The sequence below is a fragment of the Mustela lutreola genome, chromosome 6, assembly GCF_030435805.1.
Source record: "Mustela lutreola isolate mMusLut2 chromosome 6, mMusLut2.pri, whole genome shotgun sequence".
NCBI lineage: Eukaryota > Metazoa > Chordata > Mammalia > Carnivora > Mustelidae > Mustela > Mustela lutreola.
Genome location: NC_081295.1, coordinates 133,654,132 through 133,669,904, shown reverse-complemented (window position 1 = coordinate 133,669,904; position 15,773 = coordinate 133,654,132). Strand labels below are relative to the sequence as shown.

The 15,773-nt window shown below is 53.7% G+C and overlaps 1 protein-coding gene across 1 annotated transcript; it reads right to left on the bottom strand.

Annotated features, from left to right (window-relative positions):
* Positions 1–3,230: 3,230 nt before the first annotated feature.
* On the bottom strand, positions 3,231–6,156 carry FOXC1 (forkhead box C1). The gene has a single exon (XM_059179105.1). It carries the CDS (start codon positions 5,631–5,633, stop codon positions 3,975–3,977), a length of 1,659 nt encoding a protein of 552 aa, XP_059035088.1. The 5' UTR covers positions 5,634–6,156; the 3' UTR covers positions 3,231–3,974.
* Positions 6,157–15,773: the final 9,617 nt, after the last annotated feature.

Here is a 15,773-nt window from a genome sequence, read left to right as displayed (position 1 = left end):
GTAGAAAACATTACCCATTACCTATATGGTTTAAAAAATCAGAATAATTAGCAGAACTTCTGACCTTGCACTCCAACACAGCTTCTGAACTACTACTTAGGTAACTCCCATAGAAATAACTATATATGAATAACACAAACACCTTCCTAGACACATATGTTTCCATGGCTAATTTTCAAACGTTGCACTAGAAGAGGGCAAGAATGACTGCTAAGAAGCTTGTCCCCGGGGCAAGTGTGTAAACACTCCCAGGAGTTTAGGAGAGGAGCTCTACACAGCCGCAGAAGCCCAAGCGCCGCACTCATGCCAATAACCTTCTTCAGCCTCAGGAATTCGGGCCCCGAAGAAGGAAGAGCGAGGGGGTGCCGCTGCCCACTCCGCGTTCTGGCGTGGTGGGGCAGGGTCCCCAGTCGGGAGAGCGGGTTCTGCCCCCGCCAACCACCCTCCCCTCGCCACGCCGTGCTCACCCGGGCAAGGCGGCTCCCGCGCAGGCCGCGTGCGTTACCTCGGGGCGCGCGAAGGCAGAGGCTGCCCCGGGCCGCGCCTCCCACCCACAGCGCCTACCCCACTGTCCCTCAACCCACCCCTCGGAACCCAGCGGTCAAGTTCTCAAGAGCCAGGCTGGGGTAGGCCCAGGGCTGGCAGCGGCAGCGACGTGCTCTGGCCTTAAAGCTCAGGCCCAAGGAGCAGCAGAGGGGTGCGAGCACGTGGACCCCGAACGCGCCGAACCCGCTGCTTGCTTTGCATATCTCTTGCGTCCCTTAGGCCCAGCGACTCCTCGCGCCGGCCACCGCCAAGTGATTTGTGGCCTCTGTAAACCGACCCCACAAGCCGCGCGAGGACGCAGCCCAGCCGGGGAGGCCGCCTGGGGCCCACGCGCTGGCCCAGGCAGGTCCGGCGCGGGGCGGGTTGGAAGTTGTCCCTCAAATCGTGCGGCTGCCGAGGCTGCGGGCTGGCGCGGGTCGCGTTGTCACCCGAGAGCAATGGAGTGCCTGTGACCTTTCCACCCCGGCTGAGCACCTAAACACACGTGTGTGTTCAAAACAAAGGCGGCAGCGAACAGTATAAAAAGGGAGCACCGTGGGCCAGGGGCGCGAGGCGAAGGTGCGGGATGAGCGGGACAAGCTGCTTTCCCGCGGCTCCGCGGGCCCAGGCGGCGAGCGCCCGAAAGCGCTCCTCCGGGCTTCGCAACCCTCGTCCCTCCACACAGAGCCCTGCTTTTTGCCATTTGCTGTTCAGCCCGATCTTCCAGGCACCCACGCCCCAACCTGTGATTAATCCATCACACCTAACGAGAGGTTTCCACGGACTCTTTTCCCCCCCAAACAACTGATTTCGGGGGAGAGGGAGCGGGGAGGAGAGCGAGAATCCGGGGACTGGAGGCGGCGGGGGGGGGGGGGGCAGGGGTTAGGGGTTGGGGGGATAGAGGAAGGAGCTCCAAACACAAACAGAAGCCGGGCCCAGGCCGCGGTGGATAATTACAACTAATTAGCTGCAGAGCGTTCCCGTCCGGGAGCGGCGTCCGGGAGGCCGGCGTCGGGCCAGGAGCGACCCGGCAAGACCAGGGCCACGGAGAAACGCCCAAGCAGGAAAGCCCCGGGTGGGCCACAGGTCTACCCTAGCCAAGTCCCCATTCCAAAACGTTGCATCAGGCAAGTCGAGAAAGTCACGGTCTCGGCTGCCGGAGCTGACGGGCCTTGGGATAGATCACCCGTCCGAGCGGACGGGGCCATTCCGTTGGTCACCTGCTGCCGCTTCGCATCTGGGCCTAGACAGCCCAGCTCCAGCCACCGGACCTTCTGTCCGCAAATCCTGGCTCCACGGTCGGCTCCCAAAAGTGGACCAACGCACAGACTCCACAAGGTCTGGCAGTGGATTCTTTCCCTTCACCGCCCACCCCAAGTGGGTAACCCGACGCAGCGCCAGCGCCACGGGCTGAGACAGCCAAGCGGAGGTTTAAACGCAGCAGTCAGCGAGTCTCAGCCGGCCTGACCCGGAGAGACACCCGCGCCCTGGGCCGCTGCGCTCTTCCTTAGCTATTAGGTTACGACTCTGAGCGAAGAGATCCAGCAAATCAGAGGCCACGTAAAGCAGGTTTTGACTGAAATTAGAGTGTATTTATTTGCAGCAATCCTTTAACAATGATCAAATTTTGACAACAAGCAATAGCAATTACTGCTAAGTGTTGCCTCTAGATAGGAGCGGCAGATAGGAGGAAACTGTATTATCTCGAAAACAAACTGAAAGGCCCTGAATGTCTGTAATCAAATCGCCATCTCTCCAAAGTCTGATTGACAGGGCAGATCACCCTAAGATAATGAATTTATTACATTTCCTGGGTTATTTACAAAGGGGGAGGGTCAATCTGGGTTGCCCCCTAGGTTTAACTGTAAATTAACAAGAGAAAATGGATTGAAAAGAAACCACCCTAGACTAAAATGTTCTGCTCTTCTCTCCTTCCTTCTTATTGCTTTAAATCTTTTTCAAAAAATAATAGTTCTACAAACATATCTTCTAAAATAGTTTCCCAGAGATTAAATATCCCTTTCCAACCCACAGTGTGTATATATATATATATACACACACACACACATATATATGTGTATATATATGTATATGTATATGTATATATATAGTTTTAAAAATCAACCCTTCTATGTAACACATGAAAGATTGTAAATGTGAATGAGTTAAATATATACATTTAAAAACTGGTTTATTTTTCCTCTTATAAAGTAGTGAAATTAATAGGCGAAATATCTATCCAGCATTTGGCTCATGGGGATGTCTAATAGAATCACGATTTTGTATGTGCTACACAAGCCAAATATTCATTTGTGTATATCTGGAGGCACAGTCACATATCTCTACACACAGGTATCACTGTGGTAACACCAGTGCTGATTCATGGGCTTAGAATTTTCAGATCATGTTCTGTCCTTACTGAAAAAAAAAATATTTGTGTATATGCCAACTCAGATCTGTTTAGGAAAATATCTTTTGACTAGCCACAAAGCAAGCTGACTATATAGTACATTTTGCAGAAGATGCTGCAGGAAAAAAAAATCTAAACAAAAAGAGACTTTCATGTGAAATTTGACAAGGAATAGTCAGAGGGTTCTTCCATTTTTCAGCTACTTAGGAGAAGAATAGGTCATTTCTAGTCTTTTAATCTGAAATCTTTTTTCTTATAATAATTACGGCTGTATTAAAGTATCCAGACATATAGATCTCATTCAAACTGAATGGTAATTTATTAATAAACAATGAATATGTTCAACAAAAAGGAAAAAAAAGATGATAGAATAAGATTAATACAGTTTCCCTTTTTATAATGAAAAAAAAAAAGCACAATTTAAAGTTTCAGGCAATTTAACGTCAGGTTTTGGAAACACTTTCTGGCGTTTGGTCCACGACATCCAACTACAAATTAAAAATAAATTACTATGTTGCAATTTACATTTTAAAACAAGTCCATGAATAAAAAGAAAGCGATTTTCATATACGGGGACTTTCCCCCTCCTTTCAACATAGGATAAAATATCTTACAGGTGAGAGGTGGAGGAAAGAGAAGGGCAGGGGAATGGGAGAGAAGGGAGAAAAGCGTGATCTCTGAAAAGCAAGAAGAAACTTACGTGTTATCTGGAGTAACACTGTCCTTTAATAAACCATGATTTTGCTGTCTCTGTACAAAATAGTTTACTGTTTTGTTTATTTAGATAAGGCAAAGTGAAGGTGGCTCTGAATCTTTTAAGAAAATAGTTTTCTTTGTGCTGGTGAGTTGAATTTTTGGAGGGATTCTGTTCGCTGGTTTTGTGAATATTTTTCAAGGTTTTTTGTTTTTTGTGTTTTGTTTTTAATTGGATTTCTTTTTCTCTTCTTTTTTTGGTTTCGATTTTGCACTGATGGTTCTTTTGGCTGTTCCTGCTTTAGGGTTCCATTCAGTCCGACTCTGGAGGGGGGGCTCGGGGGTGTCAAAACTTACTACAGTCGTAGACGAAAGCCCCGGACGTGCGGTACAGAGACTGGCTGGAAGGGAAGGCCATCTGACAGCTACTATTCCCGTTCACCGGAGAGTTGTTCAAGCCGATCCTCTGTGACTCGAACATCTCCCGCACAGAGTGGAAGTTCTGCTGCTGGCCGGGATAGCCCGCGGCCGCCGCCGCCGCCGCCGCGCTCGCCAAGTGGCCCAGGTCTCCGCCCGCCTGGTTCAGGTACCACGAGGTGAGGCGGCCTTGGTGGGCCGCAGGGTGGTGGCCGGTCTCCTGGCCCCCGCCGCCGTGACTCAGGGACGAGGAGCTGCTGCTGGTGACTGGGGGCAGGGAGTAGTCGGGCAGGGGGTCGTCCACCGCCGAGCCGCCCGCGCCCCCCGGCGCGCCCTGCAAGTGGCCGCCGCGCTCTCCGGCCGCGTACAGGCTCATGGCCTGCAGGTTGCAGTGGTAGGTTCCGGCGCCCGCCGCGCCGCCGCCGCCGCCGCCCCCTCCGCCGCTGCCCCCGCCAGAGCTGCCGGCGCTGGAGCTCTGGCTGCAGGGGGAGCTGTAGAGAGAGCTCTGGCCAGGCGAGTAGGCGCCGAGCGCCAGCGGGGGTGCGATGCCCGAGCGCGAGGACCCGGTTGCCGAGGCCAGGAGGCCTGAGCTGAGCTCCGCGGCCGCGCCCTGCGGCGACCCCCGAAGCGATGTCATGATGTTGTCCACGCTGAAGCCCTGACTGTGGTGCGGCGGAGGCGGCGCGGGCTGGGCGGGCGGCGGTGGCTGCGCGGGCTCCGCGCCGTCCAGGCTCAGTGGCCGCGCGGAAGGCAGGCTGCCCGGGGGGCTGCTCCCACTCGACAGGCTGCTGCTACTGCTGTCGGGGCTTTCGATTTTGGGCACCGCGGCGGCGCTGCCGCTGCCCAGGGCGGCGGCTGGGGACAGGGGCTGGGGCGGCGAGGGGCACGTACCATTCTCGGTTTTGATGTCCTGAATGCGCACTGGCGGAGGCTGCGGTCCGGGCGCGGCGCCGTCGGCCTGCTCGGGCGGCGCGGGCGGGGGCTGGCGACCGGGCTGCGGCGGCGGCGGCTCCTTGAGGTGCAGCCGGTCCTTCTCCTCCTTGTCCTTCACCGCGTCTTTCTTCTTGAAGCGCCGCCGTCGCCGGAGGAAGCTGCCGTTCTCGAACATGTTGTACGAGTCCGGGTCCAGCGTCCAGTAGCTGCCCTTGCCGGGTTTCTTGTCGTCGCGGGGCACCTTGACGAAGCACTCGTTCAGGGAGAGGTTGTGACGAATGCTGTTCTGCCAGCCTTGTTTATTGTCCCGATAGAAAGGGAAGCGGTCCATGATGAACTGGTAGATGCCGTTGAGGGTGATCTTCTTGTCCGGGGCGTTCTGGATAGCCATGGTGATGAGCGCGATGTAGCTATAGGGAGGCTTCACCATGTCCTTGGGCTGTGGCTGCGGCGTGTAGGGCCCATAAGCTCGGGCCATGCCGCCCGGGTACTGCTCGGCGTGCGCCGGGTGCGAGTACACGCTCATGGGGGCCGGCATGGCTGTGTAGCCGCCCCCGGCCGCCGCCGCCGCGGCGCGGTAGTAGCTCTGCTCTCCGCCAAGGTAGGGCACCACTCCCAGGGAGTTGGGGCTGGACACGGAGTAGCGCGCCTGCATGGCCCCCGCTTGCCGCCGCCGCCCCGCGCCTCCCGCCGCCCCCCACCCTCCCTAGGCCGGCCACGCCGCGCCGGCTGCCCAGTCCGAGTCCGGGCCCCACAGAGCTGGTGCCGGGCCGCCGCGCTGAGTCCGGCTCGGCCGCCGCCGCCTCCCGAAGCCGCCGGCCGCGCGCGGCCTCTCCCTGCGCTTGATCGAGCTCTTGGGGCGCCTCGGGCCACTTCGGGGTCCGTGCTAGGGAAGAGTGCCGGACGAGGACGCGGCAAACGGCCTTGGAGGAACCCGCGGAGCAACTTCCAGGCGAAAACGGCAAAACAGAGTCAAAACTATAAAAACAAGAAGGCGCCCTTCTCGCCACACTGCCTGCGCCTTCCAGGAGACTCTGCCCTGAGCCGCCGGCGAAGGCGGCCAAATACCAGGGGCGGGGGGCAGCGCGCCGGCCGCCTTCCCGGGCCCCGCGTCACCTTTTTTTCAGTCTCTCGCGCGCCGGCCGCTTAAGGAAGCATTGGGAAAACTTCTGAACTTTTGAGCATCCGTCACCCAGGCGAGGACTTTTTTACGCAGTTACATTTTTTCCGGGCCGCGGAGCCCCGCCCCACCACAACAGCAGCAGCCAATGGTCGGCGAGAACCGCCTCTGAATGAGCCGGAGGCCGAGCCCTGGCGGCCCGCGCCCAGCTGCGGGAGGACCGCAGGGCTGACCACACGCGCGCCGGCCGTTCCGAGCCCGCGCCCCTACCCCTGCCCCTGCCCGCGCCAGGCCTGCACCCACAGCAAGATCGGCCCCCGAACCCCAGCCGTCCGCTGCCGCCGCCCACACGGTCTTCCACCCCCGGCCCTCCGCACAGGCGTCCATTGTTCTCGCAGACTTCCTGGGTCCTCCTGGGCCCCACGCAGACCCTTCCTCCGTCCACCGCTCCAAAATGTCACCGAGTACTCGAGCCCCAACTTGGGATGGCTCTCTCCCATTCCCTGGTCGATCTGGCTGATTCCAGTGCCGGGATTTCCTGGGCTTCTCTTCCCCTCCTCCTTTTCAAAACCCTCACCTTTCCTCTCTTTCCACTTCTTCCCTCTCGTTGCCAGTCTCACTCGGTTCACAGATATGTTCATTTGCCCCTCACCTGGAGATTCTCTTGTCCGGAGGTGGGTTGCAAAGGACAGGGTTTTAAGGCTCAGTCATAGCCATGCTTTCCCGGCGGGGCAGGAATTGTCGCCCCCACCTCGGCTGCCTCGTGACACGCACCCAGTAGAAATAAGGGAGAGGGGATCTGGGGCCTTGCCGGGACCGCTGCCCAGGTAGGCTCCGCCTGCGGCATTTCAGGCCACCTTGATCCTCGTCTCCCCCAGGGCATTTGACACCCCAAGGGTGTTAGAGGCTCTGGCTGCAGGGGCCAGGAGGCTTCCCTGCGCTCCCCTGTGGCGGGAAGGGTGGGGGGTGTATGTGATCCCTAAAGTTCGCCACAAGCCGCAGGGTCTTTGCTTCTGGTCCGGCATGTTTCGGCTTAGAGGAGGGGTCACGCTTCGGGCTCAGTGACATTAGCAGGTGTGATGACAAGAAGCAAATAAACACGTCCAAGAACTTAACGCGTTTCAGTTCAACCTCCATCTCCACACGCGCGGTGCTGCCGACTTGCAGATAACGGGTGTGTTGGCTGGGTGGGGGCGCAGTTAGAATCGCACCTGCGGAACAGCTCAGGGATGGGGGGGGGGTGGTAAGCACGGAGGGCATATCCTTGTGCACGCCTGAGATGTACAGTTTCTGAAAGACTGGAATGGGATGAAAAGAGGAGAAAGGGGAAAAAACGAAGGAGCAGGAAGAAATTTGGCCACCCTCCGCCTGCAGCGCAATTCTGCCTTTTGGCAACTCTAGAAAAGACCCTCCTGAAGACTGAAGACTAGATCCTTGACCAGAAGCCGGGCGGGGTGGGGTGGGGGGGCTGCCAAGCTTAGGAAACTGTGAAGAAGAGTAGTGTGACGCATTTAACACCTCCGCTCCCCCAATTTCTGACAATCTTTAACTGCAAGCCCCTTTTGGCTTCCCAGCTGGAATCCCGGCTTCCTCACTGCACAAAAATTCTCATTGTCGCTTTAGTTGTTAGATATCGAAGGCGCTGACTTGTGTAGCAGACTCAGCTCCGTGTTACTTGAACATTTAAAAAATAGCGTGTTTCAGAATGGACTTTTACATGGAGAGAAAAGGACCTGCTACTTCCAGAACTAGCGTGGGGGTGGGGGGTTGCCGGAAGTTCCGATTCCTGAGGCAGCTGCCTCTTGGCCTGCTGTGCTCTTGGGACACTTGGAACTCATTTTTCAGGGTGTTTGCAACGCCTGGGAGGGCTCGGATTGGAAGAAACACTTGATTTATCAGCAGAAGGCTCAGTATTTGATGGTTCTTAAAAATACTTGCAAAGGGAGGAAGGGGAAAGAAGACTCCCCCCGCCCAACTGAAAAATTAATTCATGTCCAGCTCCCATCCCTATACTCCTTGGCTGATGCTCTATGGGGCACTCTGGCTTCAATCTGGAAGCCAATTAATTGGTCTCCCTAAACGCCCCAGCATTAGGTGAATTTGAACTTTAAACTGCATCTCCACTGCTCACAGTGCATGGAAAGGAAAGCAGCAATAGCGACTCGTTTGTGTTCCTAATGTGGGAAACGGCTGCGGCCCCGGGTTTTGCAATGGACGGTTGTGTTTAGCGGTCTCTCCCCAGCACACCGTCTCCTTCCCTCCCCTCGCTGTCTTCCTCAGCCAGCCCCAAGAAGTGCGAACAGCTTGTTATGTAAATTGCAAATCGAACAGAGGTTGTGTTCTGGGCTCCCCACTTTGGATATAAAAGTTACCGTTGTGAAATTAGTATCTGGCATGCGGGGAAAAAAAAAAAAATGGAGGGATGCAGTTTTATAAAGATCAACTTTCCACTGGTTTAGCTCTGGATATTCGCCAGGAAAAGATATTTGCATTTGTGTTTTATAAGCTTACTCGGAAACAAATCTCCAGTAAACGGCTTGATTATATTTCAAGTACTTTGCTTATTTTATTATTGTTGTTAGTGGTGTTATTTTAACGTTAAGGCACAGAAATGAAGTCTTTTGGGGAATGGGTTAAATTTTTTATTTTCAGTTAAAGTTTTTGATGCCCCTTTTCCCAGCTCCTTGGGGGTAGTTCAGTCATCAGTCTCCCAAACAACCCTTGACTCAATTGGCAGAAATGCCCCGGCAGGAAACCTTGGGCTTCTTTTCTGACGCCTCCGGTGCTTGCAGCCTGAAGGTCCGGCAGGCGACTGCAGTAAAATAGGTATTTGGGGGAACTGTTACTTCACCCGCCCTGCCAGCCCCCAGCCCCGCCTTGACCTGCCAGGTGGGGTTACAATTCCCAGGGCCCACTGAGGGGTTCTTAGCTCTGAGGAGGGGGCGTGACGTCACAGCGATATTTAAAACAAGGCCTCCCCAGGGCCCCTACTGTAGAAAAGCAGCAGGGGGATGTGGCGAGCACTCCAGGAAATGCCTGGATTCCGAACGTGGTGACACCGCAGGAATGTGTATTTTGGGGAGAGTGGGGGCGGTGGTGGAGGAGATAGTGCCCTAATGCAGGTCACCAGGAGCCTGAAGGAGCTCTTTCTCTTTTCTTTTTATTCAAGTCGAGTAGAGGGAATAAGGATTCACGCGAGCCCTGAGTTCAAGAAATGACTCCCGAGCCGTCTGAGACTAGCCCAGGGTGCACACACTGTCCTCTGAGTCAGAGACCCCTCAGGAACTTTCCAGCCCCAGCGGCCCAATCGTCCCTAGACCTGCTGAGACCCCCTCCCAGTCAGCAGTGCCGGCGTATCCAGCTTTTGGCTCTCCCTTATGCCCCAGAAGCTGGCCCGTTGGGGGTCTAGGCCACCCTCATGCGGATTCCCAGTGGCCCCCACTTGGTCCAGGAGCTGCAGGAAACGGCAAACGCAGGCTTAAAGATGAGGGAAGGGAGTTCTGCTCTAGATGATGAGTGGAATCCAGAGGATTCTGCAAAATCAGGAGGGAGGCTGCAGGTCGGGCTGCCGTCTTACCATCTCCCACTCCGCTGCCAGGAGACAAATTGGAAGATTAAGGCAATTACCCTGCCAATGAGATTTGAAAACTCCCCACTAGACCGAAATCACAAATGACCGGATCAAAGTCCGTGTGGGGGGTGTCTTTGAGCTATTTAGATAAATGCCTGTGGTTCTACATATGGCCTCTTTTGCGCAGACCAGGAATGGGGTGGGGGGGGAGGATATTTCGGTGTCAATAACCGTTATTCGTTATCAAACCGTCAGCCCGGAAGGTAGCGTTTGTCTTCAGTGAGACTTGTCAGCAGAGGGAGGAGGTGGGGACCCAACGTCTGGGTGGCCGAGACTCAGAGGCTTGCTTTCTTCTTCCCTCTTAGTTGGGGGTTTTCTGAGTAGAAGTTCTGCTAACGTGGTACCTGTAATTCAGCCCTCAGCAGAAAAATAATTCCTACAAGAAATTTTAAAAAGCGTTTGTTTTTCGATTATGTTTAAAGACAAAGTGATCCACATCGCCTGTCTCCATGATTGAACTGATTGGAGAGTTGCCCTCATAGGAGCAGATCTCCACAGGAAGTTTCTGTGATGCGATAGTTTAATGTCATACCCCAAGTCACCCAGATGGGCCGTCCCACTAATTACTTACTCAGGAGAATGCTCTTTGTTACCCCGTCGGGTCGGCCCACCTGTCACCTCAGAGCCGGTTTGATTGGCAAGGAAGGGGCACAGGGCATGTGGGAAGTGAATCTTTAACTTTAGTGCCTGGCTGCGAAAGACGGAGGGCTTCCTTTGTCCAGGCAGAGGTAGATAGACAACCGAACTGTTGTCTTTCATTAACAATGCAGGACAAGAATAAAGTCCATGAAGGGGTGGGTGATTGAAAAGGACTAGGTGCCTGCATGTGCATGCGCACACCTGCTTGGCCTCGCATCCTGGTCCCCAGCAGAGTCAGGACCGCTGCAGCAAGCCAGGTCCTGAAGTAGAGGCCCCGCTTCCTCGCAGCTTCCCGACACCGGCTTATTTGAGGCGCGCGCAGCGCAGGGCCCTGCGGTCCTTCATCCCCAAAGGCGGTAGCACAGCACTGGGATTGCAGGGTGCTGGCGGGAGCCGGCGACCAGAGAACCCGCGGGGCAAGGCGCCTTCCGGGGGCTGGAGTGTAAAGCGCGCTCTCCTGCACTGACGCGCCTGGGCTACGGTTCCGCGGACAGACCCACTGACAGTTCAGAGCTTCAGGCCAGGTGAGATCGGTTGCACCTTACTGGTGGCTGGGCCTGTGTCCCGCGGGCGGCGGGAACTTCCCGGGTCTCCAGCACCGCCCCGCGGCGGACCTCGAGCCCGGGTTGCCACCCTTCCTCTCGCTGGAAAGGGACCGTCGCAGAGCCTGAGCCTCGACGCTCCGGGGCCTTCGCTTGCTTGTCTGGCGGGCCATTGCTCTGGGACGTCCCTCCCTACGTCCCTCACCCTACCCCCAGGGCGTCCCACCGTGCAGAGGCAAGGCTGGGCTTGGTGTGCGAAAAGCGCGACCAGCTGCGCACCCCAGACCATGCGGGGAGCAGCCGCGGAACCCTCGGCCAGAGCCGGCCGTCGGCACCTCTCGGGGCCAGGACGCGGCCGACACCTGGCTAGGTGCAACAGGCCTCTCCCGGAGGGCAGCTGTCCTCGCGTGCTTCTGCGGCTGGAAGCGGTGGTCTGCTGGTCAGGGTCCCCTTCCGCCCTCCACAGGCTTCCCGCCTTTTCCCCGCGAATGCAGAGCAAGGAAGAAGAGGTATGGGAAGTCCCAAGACCGCTCGGCCGCACTGGGCTGGGGCTACCCGACTGGCGGTGCAAGTCCCCAGCCAAGTCCCGCGGCCTGGGGCCGGGGACTCTCTGGCGGCTCCGGGCTCCCTCACCCGCCTCTGCGCGTGCTCCGAGCGCCCCCTGCGGTCCGCAGCTTTGTCTCCGCTGCGCCTCTGCAGCGGCGTGAGGTCCCCTGCCCAGCTCCGGCCCTTCACTTCCTGAGCCTTTCCCGGGGAAAGGGTCTCCTGAGGAAGGGGTCCTTGGGGGTGGCCACGCTTCTGGAGTGGGACCGCGGGGTGTCCGGCTTCTTGTTTTCTCACCCTGAAACCTACCTGGGATCCAGACGAGAATAGTCTGAAGTCCCATGAAGAGATCGTCTCAGACTCCGAGGCATGGACCAGGGACGTTTTTGTTCCTGGAGCCCTAGGTGACCTGGTCCTGGGGCTTGCAGCCACCGGCTACATTCCTTCCAGGCGGCCCCTTTTAACTGATGTGCAGGTTACAGAAAAAAGCAAGGCCGCTTCATCAAATGAATTACATTCTGGGAGATGCCAAGGAATGTATTTACTGGCAGCCAGGTTTGCCAATAAAAGTTGCAAATGAAGACTGCTGGTTTCCAGGAAAATGTACTTCTGTTTTCTAACCACACCTTAGTCTTAATTATGAAAAAACTGAACCTCCAAAGAACCTGTTTAGAGAACAGGACTAGTGAGTGGCAGTGATAGTGGCTACTAGTGCGGTCTCACACCCCCACACACATTTACACACCCCAGAGACACCGTATGACAACACAGACCATGCACACTGCAGCTTTACCCAGGGAAAGACTTGCCAATATTTACATACACAGTAGACACAGACACAAGGCTAGACGCTGGCACGCAGAGAGGTATGCATTCGGATTAGTGCTATTTAGTTTGGAAGCAAAGAACTAAGAAAAGATAAACTATGGCAAATAAAGAGACAAATTTCCACAGAATATTAAATAGAAATAAATGTATGAAAGGAAAGGAGGCACTTGCTCCGCAGTATTTAGCTACTCCTACGTTTGCCCTAGTGTTTTTTAAGGCCAATAGTTGAGTAGGGTTAAACTCTAAGTTAGGAGTGACAAAAAAAAAAAAAAAAAAAAAAAAAAAGAAAGAAAGAAAGAAAGAAAGAAAAAAAAAGAAAAGAAAGAAATCCAGAATTTACTTTTACTGAGGTCCCTTTTGGCTTGGGATCACAAAAACCCCTGTCAGAATTGGGGAAAAAATGGGACAGCTCTTTGTTTTCTTCATCGTTTACTCCTTTAGACACTTGGCAGAGGAAGGTTCCAGTGAAGTGTAAATTTGTTTGATATGACACTTCTCTAGTCTCAGCCACAGACCCTTAGACAATGACACGAATATGCACAGCGCATTCCTTATGTTGTCATTCTGCTGAGGGCTTCAAGTAATCCTTTCCTTTAATCCTCACAAGGATGTGGACACTATTATCTGCATCTTATGTGGGAGGGAACCGAGTCTCAGAGAGAGTCAGTTACTTGGCCAAAATTACAATGCCCTCAGAATTTTATTTTGTGTGTTTTCTGAGTCTAACATGCCATTTAAAAAAAAGATTTTATTTATTTACTTGAGAGAGAGTGAGAGAGAGAGCATGAGAGGGGAGAGGGTCAGAGGGAGAAACAGACTCCCAGCTGAGCAGGGAGCTGATGCGGGACTTAAACCTGGGACTCCAGGATCATGACCTGAGCCAAAGGCAGTCGCTTAACCAACTGAGCCACCCAGGGGCCCTTAACATGCCATTTCTGATAAAGTACATCACTTACGTGCTACTAAGGGAAGAAAAACTAAACCTGTGTCCATCACCAGTGTATTAAGTCTCACCTCTATTTTGGATGTTAAAATGTGCATTTCAGATCAATATATCATTTCAGATCAATATATATTGGCTGATCCATTTAGTCAGGAAATACATGGAGGCTTTCTTTGTGTTCAGCATGATTCTAGCAGCTGATATATGACACAATACCCTTTGCTGGACACCTTTGTGAAGGTAAATAGTAATCACTGTGGGGAAACATTGATCACAGCCATACTTGAATCTGTTGTATGTGTGGAAGCTTACTTGACCTGCACAGATGTTCTAGAGATGCTTCTCAAATGGGTGAGGCAGGGGCCTCATCCAGCACTTGCAAAGTCCAGTGCAGCTTTCCCTCATCCAGTCATCCCAGTCTTTCAGCTTTAAAGTGTACCAGACCCTGGAGTCTAATCCAGTGGAGGCCTTTGGCCATGTGGGGCTTGGAGGGGGGGCAGGGTGGGGATAGCAGTAGGGAAGGCCAGAGGCGGAAGGGGGGGGGATGGGGGGTGGGGGGGCAGGGGGAAGAATAGGCAAGAAGGCCCTTTTCCCCTTTCCAGGAAAGAATCCCTCCCCTGCCCAACTTGGACCTGGCCTGGGCCTGGAGGATTGATCCAGAAGACAATAGTCAGGGTAGGAAGAGGTTCACCTTCTAGGAGCCAAAGGAGGCCTCAAGACCTCCGCTAGGCCTGTGGGGAGAATCCTGCGTCTCCCATCTCAGGAGCTTCTGGGAGTGAGGGGTTCTGCTCTCCCAGGGAAGGAGAGAGAGCTGTGTGCCAGACCTAGCCTGCCCAAGGGCCCCTCTGCACCAGAATCTCCCGTGTCTTTCCCGGAAGAGCCGAGTGTGCCCAACCCTGGCAACGGGCGTGTCCAGCACTGTTGGGTGCGTCCCATCAGCTGGTAGCCACAGCAGGCGGTGGGCACCAGGGCCAGACTCCTTTGGGACCGCCCCAGCCCTTGCTAGCTGCGGCGACAGTCTGCGACTGCCCTGCTTCTCTTCAAGGCCAGCCAGTAGGGGCGTCTGGTCTCCCTTTGTCTGTCCCTGCAGTGAGCGGAGGAAGGTTCTTTTAAAGGCCAGGCTGCTGTGTTCACACAGGCACACGCACGTAACCCCGAACCAGGGCCTGTGTTTAGTCTATCTCGCTGACGTCCTTCCTGAACAGATGGGAAGAGGAAACGATTCTCTTAGCCATTTTTGCCTTCACGGCACCCCTGCCCATCCGTCATTTTCTCGCCTAGCGTCTCCAGGGCGGTCGGCCCTGGCTGCCCAGAAAGAGTCCCCACCGGCAGGCTGTCACAGGAGACGCTGGCCGCCGCCCACCCCACATGTGCTTTTCCTCCTTCCTTTCGCACAAAGGTTTACATTATGGGCTATCCTTATGATGAAACAGGCTCCAGATTAGATAAGGTTAAATTACACTTTTATAAGGTGCCAGTATGGTCTTGGGAGACATTCTCCTTTTACTTGTGAGTGTGCACATATAATACTAGCTTGTTTTCATACTTATCTCTCTTCCCAAGTAGACAACGTATATACACACTGTGACTTATTAGGGAGAGGACCACTCACTGCCCCAAGGGGGGAAAATTAGCTACTTGCCAAGAAAGAGCAAGTTGCTCCCGTTGCGGACTTCTGGGAACTGGCCCAGTCAGCAAGGCAGAATTGTTTTGCTTTTGTGTGTGGTAATTCTTCACAGTGCTCAGTGCCATCTTAAGAAACACCCGATAGTAGTTTTCATTGTTTGCCTTTATGAGTATTTGCTATCAAAGATTATTTGTTAGGTGTATTTGTTTTAGTAAGGAACACGTCCAAAGGCAGGCAGACGTGTCACTGGGAAAATGTTTTGGCAGGAGTCGCGCAGGGGTTTTACATAATAGGAAAACAAATGGGGCCCCGCCCTCCTCACATCAAGGCAAACAGTCACATATTTTGTTTAATATCAGTCACACTGTCTACTGTCTGCTGGAAGTAGGTTAATTTTCTAGTAAACATCACTATCATTGATGTCAACTGTTTTTTTTTTTTTTTTTTCCTGGAACAGTCTCAGACTTAGATCATGATGCTTTGTCCTTTTTAGTTTGTCTTTGGATATTTTAAAAGAGATGGCTGATGCACGGCCATAACGTTTCCTTTTATATTCAAATGAATTGTGAAAAAACCTGTGTTTCATACTTCTCTTTAGTTTGGCAAATTTTGAATTTCCCTCGATTATGGATTAAATGGACTAAAATAAACAAGTTTGTCTTACTTTTTCCCTTCTCTTGCTGGTTTGTACATCAGCGTTCCTGATGATATCTATATAGCTTTGCTGATTTCAAGGAGATTCGATTATCAGATGGTGTTGACAGTCCGCTGTAAATCTCATAAAAGAAGAGTTGTATTTTATTCTCTGACTGTGCCAAACTTTTTCCAAGTAGGTATTAGAACCCAGAAAGCATCCCTTAGCAGATCAGAGTAATATTAAATACAGGTCAAGTGCTGGCTTCAGAATTCTTGGCAATGTCCC